A 19,195-nucleotide genomic window follows, 5' to 3' on the forward strand; every position below is an offset into this window, starting at 1 on the left:
TTCTTCACTATATGTAGCCCATTAACATTTAGCAACACTCTTTTCTCTTTGGTAGCACTCCAAGCCATACACGCTGACAATGATTAGTAGCTTTAAGGATGAGGATAAATACTGTAATTTACTTTCCGCGCCCTTAAGAGCAACTACCATCTATTTCTCCATCCCTCTCGCTTTTCTTGTCTGTCACACACGCAGGGCCATTGCATATAAAGCTGCACTGCAAGCCATGTGCTTGTTGGAAACCCACCGGTCAAACACAACGCAGGACGGGACCCGATAGAAGGGAACAAACAGTATTGTAAATCCTGCAAGCACAGACCTGCTGCTTGTTCAGCTGCTTTCTACCTCAGCGAGTCAAGCATGACTAATTTTCTGAAATCTGCTCAAAGCTTTTCTTTACTTTGACACTTTTTATTTTCAGCTTGTGGTTCGGCTTACAGCACAACTTACCTGGCCTGTGAAACGGACGGGATAAATGAATCTTAATGATTATATGCAAACAGTGAACGCGACCGCTTAAATGAATGCTTCTCAATGTGAAAGAAACGCGTCTATCCTGCACCAAAAGAAAGATGTCGCCACGACTCTTTGTTTTTGCTCCCCGCCGGGACAATATTTGGCGACTGTTACTCACGAAGACCTGAACAGATAGCCAAAACAACACCAACTACCCTTCTGTGCCTGTGGTCTCTTCCTCACCCTCCGCGCGCTTGGGTGTGTGCGTGTGAGCGCGCGAGCGAGCGTATGTGGTGTGCATATAGGTAATGAGCTGCTCCGCCACTGCGCAACGATGGAGCTATCGCAACGATGGAGATGACGCAAACAGACCCAGCTCTCCGAAAAAGTGTTTCAAGACGAACATGGCGGCAACTTAACCGCGGTCCAAGATGACAATGGCCAACAGGAGAAAGGATTCTAGGTTTTTCGCCCAGGTACGGGACAGAGAAACTAGCCTGCCTGCATCAAACGGGCTCGTTGCTCTCCTTTAAGTGAATCTGCAAAGCGAACGGCGGCAGACGCGCAGCATCAGCACCGAGAGGCTCGCAACAGCTGGTCTCCCTGCACCCCCGCCGAAAGAACAACCCCGGGGAGAGACGGTAGGGAGAGGAGGGCATGCGGTCAAAGAGGACGCCGTTTCCCCCCGGAGAGCCATGGAGAACCGGGATGCGGCAGCGCGAGGCTTAATCTGTGCGGGCTCGCTAATTGGATCGGAATAGCTCCGAGTGCTGCGGGCGCGATAGTGGAGCGCCCTGGACCGGCGGAGGCACGGCACCCCACCGATATACAGAGGAGAACCAACCGGAGTCCATCCCCCAACAAGTCAATGAGTATTGTGGCAGAGCAGCCCCCGCGGTGGAGTCGGCCAGGGCAGCACTTTCCTAAAATATGACCAGGGGTGCTTGGATGCGTCGGCAGCATGACGAAGGCTTAAAATACTGGTTTGCACCCCGAGAGAACGAGAAGCCATTTACCGAGTCGGAGAGGGCCCAGAGATGGCGACTGTCGCTGGCCTCTCTGCTCTTCATCACCGTCCTCCTCTCTGATCACTTGTGGTTCTGTGCCGAGGCAAAACTGACGCGAACCCGAGACAAGCGGTCGGGCGACATGGGCGAGTACCCAAACTACCGACACCACATCCAAACATCACCTGACCCCCAGCGTCTCGCCAGAGAGCAAGATGTTATTTTTCTAGGGAATTCTACCAAACCTCTGTGGCGAATGGACACCTGTCACCCCGACAGCCTGTCCAAAGACTGCTTTACTTTCACGGACGCGGAGACCGTGTGCCGGGGCCTCTCTGGTAGAGGGGAAAACGGGACACAGTTGGCGTACGTGAATCTGAGCGATTTGTACCTTTCTTTTTGTAATTCCTACTCACTTTTGGATTTGTTTTACGGGTTTACGAGTCTGTACGATATGAACTGCACCCTGGATATGGCCACTGGGGTGGATGTGCTGGGATGCCGTGAGTGTGTCCAGGCTTATCAGCGTCTTGACCAGGAGGCGGAGGACAGATACCACGAGTTTGAACTGCTGGTTCAGAAATACGAGACAGATGCATACTCGGTTAGGACGTGCATGGAGGAGTGCAAGGTAGGACTGACGAGGCCCGGCTATGTCACTCACACACACACACACACACACACACACACACACACACACACACACACACACACACACACACACACACACACACACAGTGAATTTAAGGGGGTGGGTTCACAGTAGTCATGGCAACCGTTGAGCATATCTGTCAGTATATTGGTATTTATTTTTCAGAGGTCATATTACCGTTAGGTTACGTGTCTCCACAGCATCTCTTGGCCTGTCAGCTGTTCATCATGAAACAGCATTGGGGGGGGACTAGAGCACAGCTCCACAGACACTGCTGCAGTCAATCATTCTCCATCAATCCTCCTAGTTTCTCCTTCTCTACCACTCCTGCCCTGTTAAAGGCTTCCTAAGGCTGGGGCAGTGACGATTTGACATTTGGACAAAGGTTCACACTTGTAACACAGCTCTGTGAATAGAAGGGAGGGCCTCTGAGTGGTGCTCGTTTCAATATTGTTAATAGCACTCCAGTGATTTCTGTACCTAATCCAGGCTTTGCATTGTCCCCAGTTTACTTGTTGTCCCAATATGTGCAGCCCCAGAGCACGTATCTCAGGCGTTTGACTTGCATCCGGGTTGTGCAAGTAAACAGCAGAGTATATCGAGGTCTGTATAATCGTCTGCACACACAGACACTTTGCCTTGTGTTAGCTTTGGTATCCAAGGCAGCCGTGTTGAACAATGAAAAACGAGCTGAGGACACATCGGTTAAATTACACTTCAACCTGTTTCATTTGTTGTGCACTGGACTGTTGCAGAGGATTGTCTCTGCATCAGCTGTGCATGAGGCTGTGTTCACTGTCCATGGTGCTGAAACAAAACAAAGGCCTTTCACAGGATGTATCCATTTTCTTCAGCGATTGTATTTATTTTGACTATGTAGTTAGCTGTAATGTCACATAGACCATTGCCAAACTAATTTCTTGGACTCTTGGGATAGGATATATCCAGTCTCTATCAAGTCAATCCAAAACTGAACACCTTCATGTTCGGCTAACACCCCTGAGAAATATTAATTATTTACTGTTGGGTCTTTCATGAGCTGGATTGAGAACCAGCAGTGTTGAAAGTATAGAATATGGTAAATGACACTGAAGATGTGAGAGGAAGGCTTGACAAGGACAGTAGGGATTTATGATGTTAGCCTTGCTTGTACTGTATCTGGTAGAGGGTACAGTGCATGCACCATTAGCCTACAGGCACTGTATTTGTAGCTTGTTTCTGTGTGTATTTCTGTGTGTGTTTCATGAAGCACAGTCTGAGCAATTTTCTCATGCTGAACACTGAAGTTTTGAAAAATTGTAACAGCAGTCATCGTCAAATGTGTCTAATGCCAGGCAGGCTGCACAATCACTACAACAGAACTATAACAAAGGTGGGGAAATTAACCTTGAAAAGCAGGAAATCTTGCATTCAAACTGCTGTCACAATTCTTCTGCAACCCAAGCTCATTTGTGCAAGATGGATGTTGTACGAGGGCAGATGGCCAGAATGCTGGCTGTGCTTATAATCCATGCGTGTAAACAGGAATAGTTAGTGGAACTATACCAGTGATAAACCACCACAATAAAATCGTACTCTGTAGTATGTAAATAGCATATTGTGAGTAATGTTTGTCAAAGAGTGTGTGGATGCATAGGTACAGTATGTACAGTAAGTGCATGATACTATGTACTTGCTCTGATATCTTCAAGCTTCTTCCTTATTATGTCATCTAATCAGGAGTGTGCCTTTGCACTCCTACTCTTTGCTAATGTAATAAGACTCAGGCAGGGCTACAGCAGCCTTTTAGCCCCTTTATCCCAATTTGAATTGCTAATCTGCTTCAGTGACCTTTGTGAAAGCACAGTACCCCGGGCCTGCATCACAAGCTACAGTTCCTTGAAGAATCACTCTGCTGGACAATAAAAAGACTTTAGGCAGCTTGAAACAATAATTATTACTATTCATACTTATCTGTCTTATTTCTGTCTACCCAGGTCTCCCAATCCTGCAAAGACTTAACACTTAGTGAATTGACATTTTAACACAAAGTGTTTGTAAGTGCTTGATGTGTGCGTTGTCAGTGCTGTGCAAGTTAAGTAGATGAAAGAATGGCGATATCATAGAATCAGTGATGTAAGGTTGAAAGGTAAATTTGCAGGAGGTAACAGAAAGATAACTGGCTTGAAGATGGAGAAATATCATAACTGGAACAATATCAATATACATATACGTTCATAACTAGCCGGCTGATCATGAGCAAACTTAACAGTGGCCTGTCATCAATTTAGCTGCAGTACGTACTAGGGGTGCAACGATACACAAAATTCACGGTTCGGTTTGGTTCGATACTTTGGTGTCACGGTTCGATATTTTTTCGATACAAAAAAAATGTTCATGCCTTTTTAGTTTGTCATTTATTAAAATTATAAATATATATTTTAACTCAAAAGTACAGTTTTTAAATTTAACCCTAACCCTTGTGCGTGTTTTTTATTTTGACAGCGAATGCGCACCTGTGGACCACTTACAGTATGTGCAGCCCTGGTTATTTAGCTCGTCATATTGCAGCCACAGAAATTCTTTTGTCCATGAAACCATAAAGCTGCACTTTCTTTTTGCCTTATAGTCTGATTTGTCATAACTTCTCCGTTTTGTGGTAAGCTTTTCTTTGGCTGTCACTTCTTCACCCTGACCTGTCTTATTTGGCTCAGCAGAACTAAAATATATATCCTGCTGCTTTTACACACGCACTCACATAAGCTCAGCGATTCTCTGCGCGATCAGCCTCTCACATGTTTAAGCTTGCTGCGGGAGATTTCACTTGTCATGTTTGCATAGTAAGCTAACGATTAATAAGACGATGTCAGAGGAATTGGTGCACAAATTATCATCACTCACAGATCAGTGCTGTCGCTCTCTATACACCGTTCGCACGATTGCAAAGTGAAAGCAAAAAAACAAGCGCAAATTCAAACGCGATTTCAATATGTCACATATTGACAGCGGCTCACCGATGCCAATGACATAATTACCCAGCTACATTTCTGAAAGAATGCAAAAGCATTGACATATATTTTTCCTTCCTACAATAGCCCGACTGAAAAAATCGCTAGCCCCAGGAGTCGGGCTAGCGATATTGCAATCCCTGTATCTGATTGAGGAATCACTCATCTTTGGAAAAGAGAGTTTATTACAGAGAAATGTCTCTTTCCAAAATAAAAGCTATACTATCCGCTTCTTCTGGGCTATTTTCTCAGCAGCATAAGGAGAATCATGTGCTAACAGCGGTCTAAATGACTCGGCTAAAGTTAGTAGCATGCTTGTTGTTTTTGTCTTTGCACTAGGATGATGTCGGCGTAAATGTGCAGTCATATTCGTTGTGTTCCCACTAGTGCTTTCAGGTTAATCTCATTGAAATGACCTTAACGCCACAACACGGCAAATCTCCGTTAACGAGCTACCGCCGATCGCCCCGTGCATGGGGCTAGACGGCCAACACGTTAACGAGCTAACTGCGCTAACACACTAGTTCCCACCCATGTAATTGAGCATTGCATGGCACATCCAACATACTGTTTTACTTTAGTCCATGACTCGCTTACCTTCAGGGTCATACGTCACATGAAAACCAAAATAATTCCAAACGCCAGATCTGAATGAGGGTGGGGGAGGTCCATGTTGCAAGGAGAGCTTAACTTCTGTCTTGCTAGCTTGCCCTGCGCTCTTCCTTCTGACTATGCTGTCTGTGTTGAGCGCTCAGTGGATCTGCGCTCGACAGTGCAGCCTAGGCGGAGTAGTCGAACGCAGATTCACTGAGCGCTCAACACAGACAGCATCGTCAGAAGGAAAGTTGATAAAATAAATTACAAATGTTGTATTGTTCGATACATATGCGTACCGAACCGAAAGCACTGTATCGAACGGTTCAATATCGATACGAATATCGTTGCACCCCTAGTACGTACATGTGTAGCAACAGAAAAAAACATGTATTATATTTCACAAGGTCAACATTAGAGTATAACTCAACTTTACATGGTGAAGCTAAGAGAGATATTTGCAAAAGAATTTAGAGGTATTTGTGTTAGTTTAGTATCTGTGAGTCAGAACAGACTGGTGCATGGTCAGTCCTCCAGTGTCAGTGCTAAAAATAAAAAAGAATACAGAGGCAAAAAGTATTTTTCATGTGCTGACATTTAGAAATGCCCCTCTTATTGATCTAAGTTATAAATATCTTCTATTAAAAAGACAAGGTTGGTAATACTTTGTCTGGTAAATCTTATAAATACTCATTAGTGCAACAATTGTGTATTAGCCAATTAAAGAGCCAATATTTATTAACATTTATTTTAAAAATTAAAACCTTCTTTATGTAACATGTTGTTTAAAAACGACCTTTTTAAAAGGAAAAAATGGCCCTGGCGATATTAATAGATAGCAGATTGGCATTACAATGTCAGTATGAGATGTTGTCTTTGACTAAGGTAACACTCAGAGTCTGCGTCGTGAACGTCTCTATAAAACCCAACTAATTTGCTAAATTAGCAGCCCCAGGTGAAAGTCATCATTATCCTGCTTTAATGTTATTTAAACCTGAGCGACGTCTGAGGCTGCTTTTTTCTCCCAAATCTGACGACATGTGACTGTAGCACAGATATAAACAATAAAATAGATGATGGCTGAATCCTCATCAGCAGCTACGGTGGATATATTATGTTCCAACTTTGACAAGTAATTTCTGAGGATTATATGTCAGTCTTAGAAAGTGCTATACTTTTCTTTTCTTTTCTTTTCTTTTCTTTTCTTTTCAAATACTCAAACTGAAGTGAAAGACTGGCAACATGAAATGAAACGTATCAAAGCAGAAAAATGATAGTTAGCTCCATTATTGTTTGGACAAAGACATCATTTTTTTGTAGTTTACTTGTAGTTTTGTACACCACCACATTTGATTTGAAATAAAACAGTCAATATGTGATTGAATGCGGACTTTCAGCTTTAATTCAAGGGGCTTTCGCTGTAAATGGTTTAAGAATTACAGACATTTGTATAACTAGTTCCCCAATTTTGTGTGCTCAAAAGTAATTGGATAATTAACTGATAAGCAGTTTCACGGTGAGTTGAGGCAACCTTTTCCCTTGCTATTTTATGACTGAAGTCGATTTTGTATTTTAAATCTTTTCACTATAACTTTAAATATGAGACCCAAAGAGGTGTCAGTAGAACTGAAGAGGGCCATCATTAGGAATGGCCAGATTGATTAAAGTGCATGATGACAGAAATTTTTTAATGGTTAAAAAAACAGAAAAAAACAGCTTCACATCTATTCAAGTGAAGAAGATTCTCAAGGGGGAAGACATATCATCAAGAGACAATCAATCAAAGGATGTCTTCATGGATGGAGAGTCTACAACAAAATGCAAACCACTGGTTACACTTTACACTTTTTTTTTTTTGCTTGTCTCGTTTGGTTCTTTTGCCATCAGAATTGTTGTCTAAAGGCGAAGAAAGATGCCCAACGGATTTACTTTACCAAATGGACCATCCCAGCCTTGCTGTATTGGTCTATTTGATTCACCTTTCCTTTTATTGTTTATTTTATTTTCATTTGCTGAACACGGGACAGACTTGACTGGGGAAAAGAAAAGGGAGAAAGAAAGAGGGAAAGAAAAAGAGCGGGGAAGAGGGACGGTGATAAAGGGCAAAAACCAAAATCCAACAAAACAAACAGACAAAAAGTACATATATCAATCACCTGGATCATCTGTTGAGAAAGAAAAAAGAGAAAACAAGCAAAGAAAAAGAGAGCAATATAATAAACAACATCATCACGATGATCTATGTGAATATAACAGTAAATACTAAATATTAAACATTATTGTGCAGCACGTAAGATCGACAGCGCACAGTGTGCTTTGAGGTAGCAGCCAAAAAGGGTGTAGTTTGTGTGTGTCAGCACCCGTGTGTACACCTGTGAGCGCGGTTGTATTTAAAATGTTCCTTCATGTAATGATCTGCTAGAGGGTGTGGGGAGCTACAGCCCCGTCCTCCAGGGCATGACGCAGGTATGGAGGAGATCAAGACTCCAGACATCCAGAGGCCCCAAGAGCAAAGGAGACCAAGGAAGACCAACAGAGGGGCAGCCGCGCCACTATCCCGGAAAGAGCTGAGGATAGCCCCAGATGAGGTGGCGGTCAGCAGCCGCGGAGCAGAAGCCAGGGGGGTTGCAGTGACGTGCCCGTGAGCTTTGCTGGCAGCCAGCTGTGCCAGAGTGACCGAGCCCCAGGCCGAGAGGCCGGGGGCACCCTACCCCCGAAGGAGCCAGAGCGAGCCCCAGGCTCCAGGCCCCAACAAGCAGCCACCAGGAGGTACCTGGATGCCCATCCCCGGACTCAAAGAACCACCAACGCCCTGATGTCTAAGGGCGTCTGCCACTGGCAGGGGGAGTGGTGGGGGGAGATAGGCCTCCATACCATGGAGGGCCTGAGATGTCCCCAGAGAGGTGGCGTCTGATACCCAACCTGACATATGGACACAAACAAACAGGCACACACAGATACAAACATCCATTCCCACCCTCATGCTCTCATATGCAATTACTCAGCACTCACCCAACGTGGAGACAAACATAACTAGACACTGTACACACAATCACACTCCCCAAGCGTACTCTAAGCCCCGGGTCTAGGTACCCTTGCTCCTGGAGGGAGAAACTGCACCCAGACCCAGATTGTGTTACCCTTTTCCCTGGGGTGGAGAGAAGCAGACCGCCCCGACTCCGCAGCAGCAGGGAGGCCCCACACTCCACTGGTTACACTTGAGAGCAGGAGTGGCAAATTAGATTTTCACAGAAAACAAAAAAGTGGCTGCAAAGGTCTGAAGAAAATTCTTTGGATAGATGAAACCGAGGCGAACTTGCACCAGAAGGATGGGAAAATAAGATTATGGAGAAGGCGAGAAATGAGCCGAATCATTCCACATCATCTGTCAAACATGGTGGAGGCAATGTTATGGCATGGACATTTACAGTATGGCTAGGGCACTAGAGTTTATTGATGAGAGAAGTAGCAGGATGAATTCATGAAGTGTACAGGGCTATCCTCTCTGCTCAGGTTCCGCAAAAAGCTTCTTTTATGGGCTCAAAATGTGGTCATAAATATTTTGTACTTGTAAATCAGGACTTGTATGTGTAAAAAAGATTTGTGCGTGAGTAAAAAAGATTTGTGTGTGGACTTAGCCAAAAAAAACCCTGCAAGTTACAAGTACGAATTTTGACCCTATTTTTCTTCCTTTCATCTGATTGGTCAATGTCATGTCAATCACAAATGTAACAATCCAATCAGAGAACAGATGGGTTTGGCTGTCGGAGGTGCGTTTTTTTGAACTGCAGGTCTTTGAAGGGAATAAATGCCTTTTTACATGCCAACCCAGCGTTTTCCTTCATCACCATGAAGGAAAACAGTCTGTGGTCGTCCGAGTTTGGTGATTTTTGTGTCACAGCTCTACGTGTTTAATACAGGGACTTCCACAGCCTTTTCAACAGTGCTGTGGACCGCGTGTGGGGGCGGGCAGAGTTTTGGAAATGACAGTCTTCATTACAAAGCTTTCTTCGTTATGAATTAGCATAGATGTTTTTATTGAACATTTGAAGAACTAGCAAAAAAAGCAGAAACTCTTGTAGAGGACATAAAGTCAGAGATAGAAAAGACAAGGAGAAGGTGCATCTAGTACAGGTAGAGCTGCTGCAAAAACCCACAGAGCCCAGCAGCCAGCGCAACAAATTCTGGATCCTTTGCTTTTAGTTAGCAGTTGCTGTGACTCACAGCAATGGTCCCGGGTCAGCCCTGACTTTGTGTTAAACTAATCCTAAAGTAATAATGGTATTTCTAACCACTGATATACCACAACTTTACCCTTTCAACAGCTACTGAAAGTTAGGGGACCTAGCTGCTACCCTTCAAGGACCTGCAGTTCAAAAAAACGCACCTCCGACAGCCAAACCCATCTGTTCTCTGATTGGATTGTTACATTTGTGATTGACATGACATTGACCAATCAGATGAAAGGAAGAAAAATAGGGTCAAAATTCGTACTTGTAACTTGCAGGTTTTTTTTTTGGCTAAGTCCACACACAAATCTTTTTTACTCACGCACAAATCTTTTTTACACATACAAATCTTTTTTACGCACACACAAATTGTTTTTACACATACAAATCCTGATTTACAAGTACAAAATATTTATGACCACATTTTGAGCCCATATTCTTTCTGCTTCTTCAGAAAGCTGAACTTACTTATAAATATGCACGAAAAAAAAACCCCAATGACACCACAACACAAGAAAGCTGTTTAAGGCACTTACAATGGAAAAAAATCAAGCACTGGAATAAATTCACTCAAAAATTCAATACTTGTGTGTGGGCTGTCTATGTATGATCTTCATCGGAGCATGTAGCATGAAATTATTATTATTTTTTTGCTACAGTATCTGTCTGCACAGACAAAAATGAGCATAACCTGCATTTAAAGTGACGAATCGGGATTTCATGTATGACATACAACATAATTGAGGAGGCAGCACAGCTATTTCACTGTGTACATAAATGTTTAATGTATATTTGTGTATGTGTTGTGTGTGTGTCCTTTGCCCACCCGCTGCCTATTCTTGTGTTGCTTTTATTCCTTAACCCATTTATGTTTTTCAAACCTTTTAATGTTGAATGTATCTGGTTACTTAACAACCGTACATGTGCACATGCGCACGTACATAAGCTTTAATCAGGTTGTGTCACTGAGATGTTGAGAATAAGATTTGTTTTTCTAGAGAGACAAAAGAACATGAAACATTCATAAACAGCCAAACTCTATTTGTTTACATAAACATCGGTGCGTGTGCGCGCGCGCACACACACACACACACACACACAGAAAGAGCCCCATGAGCAGTGTTTCCTGCAGGTCCAGACCTGACTGTCCCTTCCGGTGTAATTTAATTTGCACTCCCATAATTCTCTGCTTCTCTGGTGGCTGTGTCTCCAGGGCTCTGTCTCAACATGTTGATCTCCTTTCTCCCTATATCTGTCACTGTCTCTGTCTTACTTTCACATCCTCTCTCTCTTTGTCTTCCTCCCACCTGTGTCAGAGCTCTGAGGAACCAACATCACACATATATGTCCAGCATCTGTCTCTACGTTACCTCCACCCCTCTCTCTCTCATCCTCGTAGACTTTTGTCGTCCATCTAGGGGCCTTGTTCTCGCTTCCCCTCTGCCTTTCTGGAAACGTGGGTGTTGAGCTGCTCGAGTGGTAGATACTCATCTAGGCTAAGGTCCTTTCCTCCCTTCAATTACAGGCCTGTCCACATAGATCACTGTGTATGCTCCTCCTCCATGCCTGTCTGGTCCTTTGCTTACTCAATCACCTTTTCTAATCTATTGCTTTCTGTTTCAACAAGACTCTTCAGCTGAGCCCTCATTTCATTTAGTTGTTTAGGTTTATGTGCTTCCACAGAGGCACTAAACACACAAAACAGCCACGGCTTGTGGAAACCGGTGTTGTTAGTTTATCAAGCATGTGGTCATAATGTCTTAGGTAAACTGAAGTAATGAGACAATAAAACTGTATCTGCGAAGTCAGAGAATCACCATCAGCACGAATACAGTTTTTTTTCTGAAGGAAGCATTAATGTTTTTACCAGTTTTCTTGTTAAGACATCCAATATTTGAGTTTTAAAGTTTATTTCTCTCCTTAGGGAGGCAATAACACAACAAATTCCATTAAAAACTGGAATTTCTGCATAGTTTGAGCTTACTTATGGGTGGGAATTGCCCATTTGTGATAGAACTGTGGATATGGGATATTTTTCAGAGAACATCAGACTTTCCCATATTTTGGTTAGTAGTGTCATCTAAACAAAAGCTGCAATAACAGGTATTAATAATGGTTTGAGATTTTATTTGGTATATCCAATAGAGATGGACCAATCCGATATTACGTATCGGTATCAACCTAAATTACTGGATCGGATATCGGAGAGAAATAAAAAATGAAATCGATCCATTAAATATCACGAAAGCGCCTCACAAAACTTGCGACATGGCGTAACTCAGCTCATAACCTTAGCACGTCGGAGCAGTATGCGTCACGTGATAGAGCGGCTGTGGCATGCGAGACCTGTCGGCGGTCTGGTTGAACATTTGGAGCCTCGCTACGTGCTGCCAAATCGGCATTTCATCTCCGAGAAAATTATCCCAGAGAGAACTTAAGCAAGTGTGTAAGTTCATCTCTGAATGTTTGTAAAGCATTCCCACGTTAAGCTTAACAGCCGATATATGTTGCGACTGCCTCTTCTCTCTCCCTCCTTCTCCTGTCGCTACTTCAGTCATGAAACTGATCAATGATTGGCTGATCGGCTTTTCTGTCGCGAGTCTGTCTCTCTTGTTTGTTTTTGGCCCACTTTGCACCAGCAGCTGAACAACAGCAGCATGTTTATGCTTGATAAGCTGTTGTTAGAATTTATTTAATATTATTATTATTTAATATTACTTTTTACACCAGGATCTTTTTCTATGCAGCTGATGGCTGGTAACTGTGCAGGGGCGGATCTAGCAAAGTTTAGCCAGGGGGGCCGATACGGCATTAACAGGGAAAAGGGGGGGGGGGGCACAAAGACATACTTTTCTTTCTTATTCTCATTTAAAATGTTGAGCTTTTAATAAATAATTATCTGAATCTTACACCCAAAGTTTTAATCTGATGTAAAATGTATAGAAGTCCATTACTGTATATAGTAACTATTAAGTTGAACATACTCTAGTAAGCTATAGTACTTTTTCCTTTGGGAAGATACCATCTGTGCAGTCTGCAATTCTGTTGAAGAAAGATGTTGAATCTATTCAATTATTGTGGAAAAATAATTGATTTCTGTGCATTTTTTTTAAACATGTGCATTAAATTAAAGTTGTTTACGTCGATTAAGCATCACGAGGCGGAGGGTGGGGGGTGGTTCCCTATTTTTGTTTTGCTGGGAGTTGGCAACCCTATTAGTTAGGTTGCTTAATATTTCTGCTATGTACTATTTAAAATATGAGAATGGGGAGGATTGAATAGGTTTAAGTTTATTAGATTGATCAGTATTGCTGAACTATGAAATATTTTTGTGGACAGTGTATTTTTTGCATACAGGTATAACAGAATAGCTTTAGTGTTTTTTTTTTAAACTTGAGTATGAATTTATACAAAATGCAGCAAGATATTAAAAAAACAGTTTTATTGATTAAAAAATACACTATACTGGATTCATATCGGTATCGGTAGATATCCAAATTTATGATATCGGTATCGGACATAAAAAAGTGGAATCATGCCATCTCTAATATCCAAGAACTGGAACTGATCCTACTGAGAACCAAGTAATCAGCATGGGTCATTAGATAACATTTTTGTAACATTTTACAGTAGTCTGTGTAATGATAGTCATACCCAACCAAAATGCACCCCACTATTTTGAAAAAATCAAAACAAACACGGAATTTAAAGAAGAAGGTGATCAAGAGCCACACAAAAATTTAATAGGTCCCTTCTTTTCACGTGCTCCACCTCTCTGCCAAGTTTCATGTCAAGCAGCTGGGCAGTGTTTGCCTAATCCTGCTTTCACACAGACACACAAACCAACAAATGGCAAAGAAAACACTACCTCTGCCAAAGAAAGCTTCAGCTGAACTATATGGAGTCTATTACAATAGATCTCTGTGTGCATGCAATATACCTTTTGTCCTGATATTTCTCCTCAGCGTGACAGAGCGGATACATATATTTGTATATAAAAACTTTAAAGGTGAATATTGTTTGATTTTAGCAATATGCATAGTGGAACTCTGTAAATAATCACCTTTCAGTTCTCTTTCCTCTGTTGATCCAGAGACAAAGAGTAGTAGAAATCCCCATCAAAGACTACTGAATAAAGCACCAGCATGTGCTGTATCACAGAGCACATGCTAAGCTAACCTGCATGTTTCTAGTCTTTTACTCTCACCATCACACATCAGAGGTTTTGTACTGTGATCATTTCCGACCATATTTTATGCCCAAGTGTTTGTTCATTTAAAAACTGCAAGTTGTCCTTAATTTGATTATTTCATCTATGTTCCACAGCCCTGATTTAAAGCAAAATGAGTGCAGTCTGCCATTAGGGTGATAGGTTTCAAACGTTTACCCATTCATACACTGAGCCTGGGATCTCTGGGCGGTCACTGGTACTGGAGCTTTAAAAAGGCAAACCGATTCAGCATGTGCTTCTGTTAACACCTTTTATTTTAATAGAGATGTATGCTATGAGATAAGCTGTTGTTTGATGAAATTAACAGCTTTTTATATAAATTAAATGAACGAAGGCTTTGTCAAGGCACATAACGTACAGATGGTTCTGCTATCAACACAGACAGCATGGGCCTAGTGGATGTCCTCCACTTTTGTCTCTCAAATTTAATCAGGGCTCTGTTGCTTTTCTGCACAGCTCAAACAGATGCAGGGAAACTCCCCTTCATATGAGCTGCCAGTGTTTGTTTCTCCCCAGGCAGGAGATAAGGGAATGTGTCTGTTCAAGAAGAACACAGCAGCACTCCCATGGAAACGCCTCCTCATCATCCTCAATTCCCTGTCTACACAGCACAATGAGACCATACAGTTCCCTCCTTCACTGCCTGGACCCTCAGCTCCAATCAACACATCCGCAACTTTTTTTGTTTCATATATTTTCTTTATTTCCTTCCCTGGACCACTGCTCTGGCAGAGATTTTCTAATTATTCATCCCCTGTTTCAAAAAGTCAAGTGTAGGGCTGTATGCATGCACGTGCAGATGTGTCTCATGGTCTTTTGTGCCTGTTGTGTGCAAACTGTTGTGCGCAAACCACAAGTGTTCAGCCAGCTGCTTTAGGCGATAGCCTAACTTGACAAATAATGAGATAACAGTTGCAAATTCATTCTTTTACTGTCCTCAATTCAGTGATATGCATGTCATAAACTAATCAGGACTTTTACAAATGCACACTTGGCTATCTGTCTCTCCTCTCCGCTCTTTCACTGGTATGCTTGGTTGAATGAGTTGGCGAGTGGGTGATGTGTTATGTTTGATTTTCTGTGACAAAGTGAAAAGAGAAAAAGGACAAGAGAGAGTGGAAATAAATTGATAACTGTATGAAATGCATTAAACATTGGAGATATAAAGTCTGCAAACATCAAGAACGTATTTGTTCATAATAACAATGCTTTTGAGGTGTCCCATATCTATCCAAATCATCAGTATAACAGAAAAGATCTGTATGTTTATGGGAAGACTTTGTGTCCAGGATTTGTCTGTGTACGTTTTACGAAGGAAGATGACAAATGGATGAACTAAAATCAATGTTACAAGCTTGATTTTAAAACACAAACCCTCTGAGACAGAAACATACTCGGCAGTTTGCCAAACTGTCACTGAATTCGTTCTATTGATTTCTGTTAAAAATGTGTGCAACACAGTCTGATTGCAATTTGTGAAATGGCTTTTGTAGTATTTCCAGATTCAATGAACAGCAGTGGTGTTAGTTGTGTTAGTCACGGGACTTTCACTTAAAAGACTAAAATCTGGTCTCGTAGACCAAAGTTTCTGTCACACCAAAGGATGAGATCTTGGTTTTTGGGTTGAAATGTTGCAGTCCCATCAGATAGTCTTTTAAAACATACCACATGGACAACATTGTAGACAGGGAAGGGATCTCACTATGCTCAAGTGCTACTGTGACCAGTCAGTGACGTTCTTCTTTGTCCTGGGATGTACAGTACATGTGAACTCAGCCCCTGTGCGTAAGCTTGACAATGGTTTATAAACCCAGATTTGTTTGTGTGATAGAAAGTGAAACAGGCTTATCTAACTGAAAAAAATAGAATATATTCAATAATAACTGTATTAATGTTTCTCTGTTGCAGTTAATTGTAAAGCAGGGAGTGGTAGTCTGTTCTACTCTGACATGATTTTAGAGTTATATCAATAAGCTGCAGTGGTGTAATACATAATAGAACAGGACATAAATTATTCTGTACATACAAAAACACATGAATTATGAATAGAATTAAGGTAGAAAGGTGGACTAAATAATTTAGTGAAGGACCGTGGAAGGCTAAAAATGATATACACATAATTATCACAATGCTGCTTTATTTAGGATCGAGGAAAATCACATTTTTGGTGTCAGCTGAATATGGATATAATAGACAGATAAATACTGTTTTATTCAGTCTGATACATGTGTATGTGATTCCCTACAGCTGGACAGTATCCAAGCTGACTGCAGCTTTTTGTCACCTCCCCCAGGCTGCAGTCACAGGCTCATTCTCTCTCCAGACAAGAATTCATCTTTAATGATCCAACTTTCTGTCCATGCATGGATAGCATACTAGTTTACCCTTATTTTTTGAGGTAGCACATAACCTATGAGGAAAAAAAAACAACCTTAACCACCTATCTTTATCCTATCTTTAGCTTCCTTTAGATTATACCCAAAAGATAAACCCAAACATAACAATTTGAAGGTTGGTAGATATACATGTATGGGCATTTTGTCAAACTACTGACTTGTATCAGATTATCTACATATAACTGGAAGAGGTGATCACGAAATCATTCTAACAAGATGCCAGAAAAAGTGTTAATGGGGTTGTCTTCCAAAACACTCGAAAGCTTTTGTCCTCCCAAAGTGCATCAGTAAGCGGAACATGGAAGTAGCTAAGGTCTATTCCCTCAGCTGAAATGACACTGAAATTGACCGTTATGGTTACTGTCACAGTGAAAGCAACAAAAAGAAAGCAGGATAGTGATTTTCACATATAAGGTCACACAGGAAGCGTAATCCCTAATCCTATAAGGATGCCTTATAAGTGCAGCCACTCAACGATCTGTATTTGGCCTGCATACGTTTAGCCATATTTTTAAAGTCCTGCATTCAAATAGCTTACATTCTCCTTAGACTATCAACCATTTACATGTAAGGATTGGACCTAAATTACTGTTACGATCTTATTTTAATTATTGACAGATAAGTAGTATTGCTGTAAACTGACTGGTACTCAAATAAGGCTTTTCTACTTATTCATACACACATTCTTAAAAGGGCTTTTTTCCTATACTTAAGCACCTTGTCTAACATTTATATACACATAGATGCATTAGGGGCAACGTAAGGCTCAAGGATCTTTGAGCATGTGGATTGGAATAGCTGGGGTTTGAACCTGCTGAACTCGTGCAAGTTTAGCTTATTGATGGTGACTGACTGACACATTTTCTTACTATACAGCAGCCAAAGGAGCGTAATGAAATAAGAGCATGGAGTGTATTATATGCAACAGGGTACCCGCAATGAGGAGCAAAACTTTTTTCTTGCAAGTTCTTGAATGTGGGTCATCAGTGTGTTTGCACTACTTTAAGCAAAGTCCTTTCTCACCTTTCTAAACTGCTAAAGTTTTAAGCATTCTCAAGTACATAGCTTAGTATTGTTGTGGTGTTCACCTTTACATTATATCAGCCTATAGACGTAAGCAGGACTTACTTTAAATTGCATGTAGCTTGGAAAGACTTGGAGCTGGTGTTACCTCTCTATATTGGAAGTAAGCCTGCAGAAATAAAAGGTGGGTAAGTGATAGGAAGGTGTAGCTGTAGCAAGGAGTTAGGATTGAGGATTATGTCCTCCTGATGTTTTAAGCACGTAATGCCTGACACAAAAAATGCAATACAAAGAAATTGAGAATTTGTCCATAATTGCTAATGTTGAGTTCAACATGCAAATTAGAGCAGGTTATGTGCTTGTGTGTGTAACGTTTCCACAAGCAGTGGGACTGTGTGTGCACATGCGAAGGGGTCTGTCTGCTTCATTGCATCATTGAGATTCTTGAAAATGAAAAGTAGTCAGTTTAAGCAGACGTTAGAGCTGCCTATTTAATCGGAGGTTAGAAATGGGACTGACATTTTTTGTTCTATTTGTACATCGTTCTGTTCTTATATTGTCAACTGACTGAATTTTGACTGAATGCTACAGCCAGCCTGGCGGTTAATGGTTAATGGTGGGTTTACAGCTACAGACGCCAGAAGTGGAAAACAGACAGTTCTCCTTCCGAAGCACTCTACTCTCTGTTCCTATCCGCTCTCATTGGAGGAGCAAATACTTCCTCCTAGCTAAACAAACGGTTGAGGCTCTTCATATTATTTACCTGATCTGATCTGAGACAATAGGCCAAAGCCTCAAAACAGAACCCAGAGCAGGTAGAGATTCCAGTTTCCACTCAGATTACTTGAATTGAGATACATTAAAAGGGTGTTATGGACTTCTTCATTTGTTGCCTATCTGAACTGCCTGAAGTGCAATTAAACTACATCTGTATTGGACAAGTGGGGTCCAAGATAAGAGAGGAGAAGAAGAAAAAATAAACTCATGGCAGCAATAGTAAAGTGAGCTGAGAAATCTACAGTCTGAGCAGAGAGACAGAAAGCAGTCACCGTTCCCAGACTCTGGTGACATTCTCACATTACTGACTCATCACCATCATCAGTAGCTCACAGCATGTCCTGATTCAGAGACAGCATAGCAGAAACAGTGAAGGAGGATAGATACATGTACATGCAGTCTAATGTGTATAAAATTGCACTGTAGTGTGCGTGTAGCAGATGTGAAATGGTCGACTGCGTTGTGACAACAGACACGGAATGTTCACAATTCGTACATTATATCTCAGCTACATGCGCACACAGTATGAGCACGCATGTAATGTAGCACAACCGACAAAACATGCATGGGAGAGAGGCTCACAGCCAGCAGGTGACAGAAGCAAATGTAAGAGGGTTGGACATGGAGACAGAATGACAAATGAACGGTTAGATTAGAGGAAACACCAATGATGTGTGCAGCTTGATGGGATTGTGTCAGACATCCCTGACATCCCCTGACATATTGTATTTTCCCTGGGTTTTTGTACAAACAATTGATTTGAGCACCTAGTCCCCCATAATCCTTTCCATTTTAATCAGACCAGCATTTCTCTCACTGAATGAGTGTGTTTGCAATTGTGGA

At 41.8% G+C, this 19,195-nt stretch overlaps 1 protein-coding gene across 1 annotated transcript in view; it reads left to right on the forward strand.

The window, feature by feature from the left end:
- Nucleotides 1-703: 703 nt before the first annotated feature.
- nalf1b (NALCN channel auxiliary factor 1b) overlaps nt 704-19,195 on the forward strand; it is a 121,608-nt gene continuing 103,116 nt past the window's right edge. The window contains exon 1 of the mRNA XM_026143826.2: nt 704-2,094. Within this exon, the coding sequence (XP_025999611.1) occupies nt 1,387-2,094 (708 nt within the window). The 5' untranslated portion in view covers nt 704-1,386. The remainder of the gene's footprint in view (nt 2,095-19,195) is intronic.

Source organism: Astatotilapia calliptera, chromosome 16, assembly GCF_964374335.1.
Source record: "Astatotilapia calliptera chromosome 16, fAstCal68.1, whole genome shotgun sequence".
NCBI classification, from domain to species: domain Eukaryota; kingdom Metazoa; phylum Chordata; class Actinopteri; order Cichliformes; family Cichlidae; genus Astatotilapia; species Astatotilapia calliptera.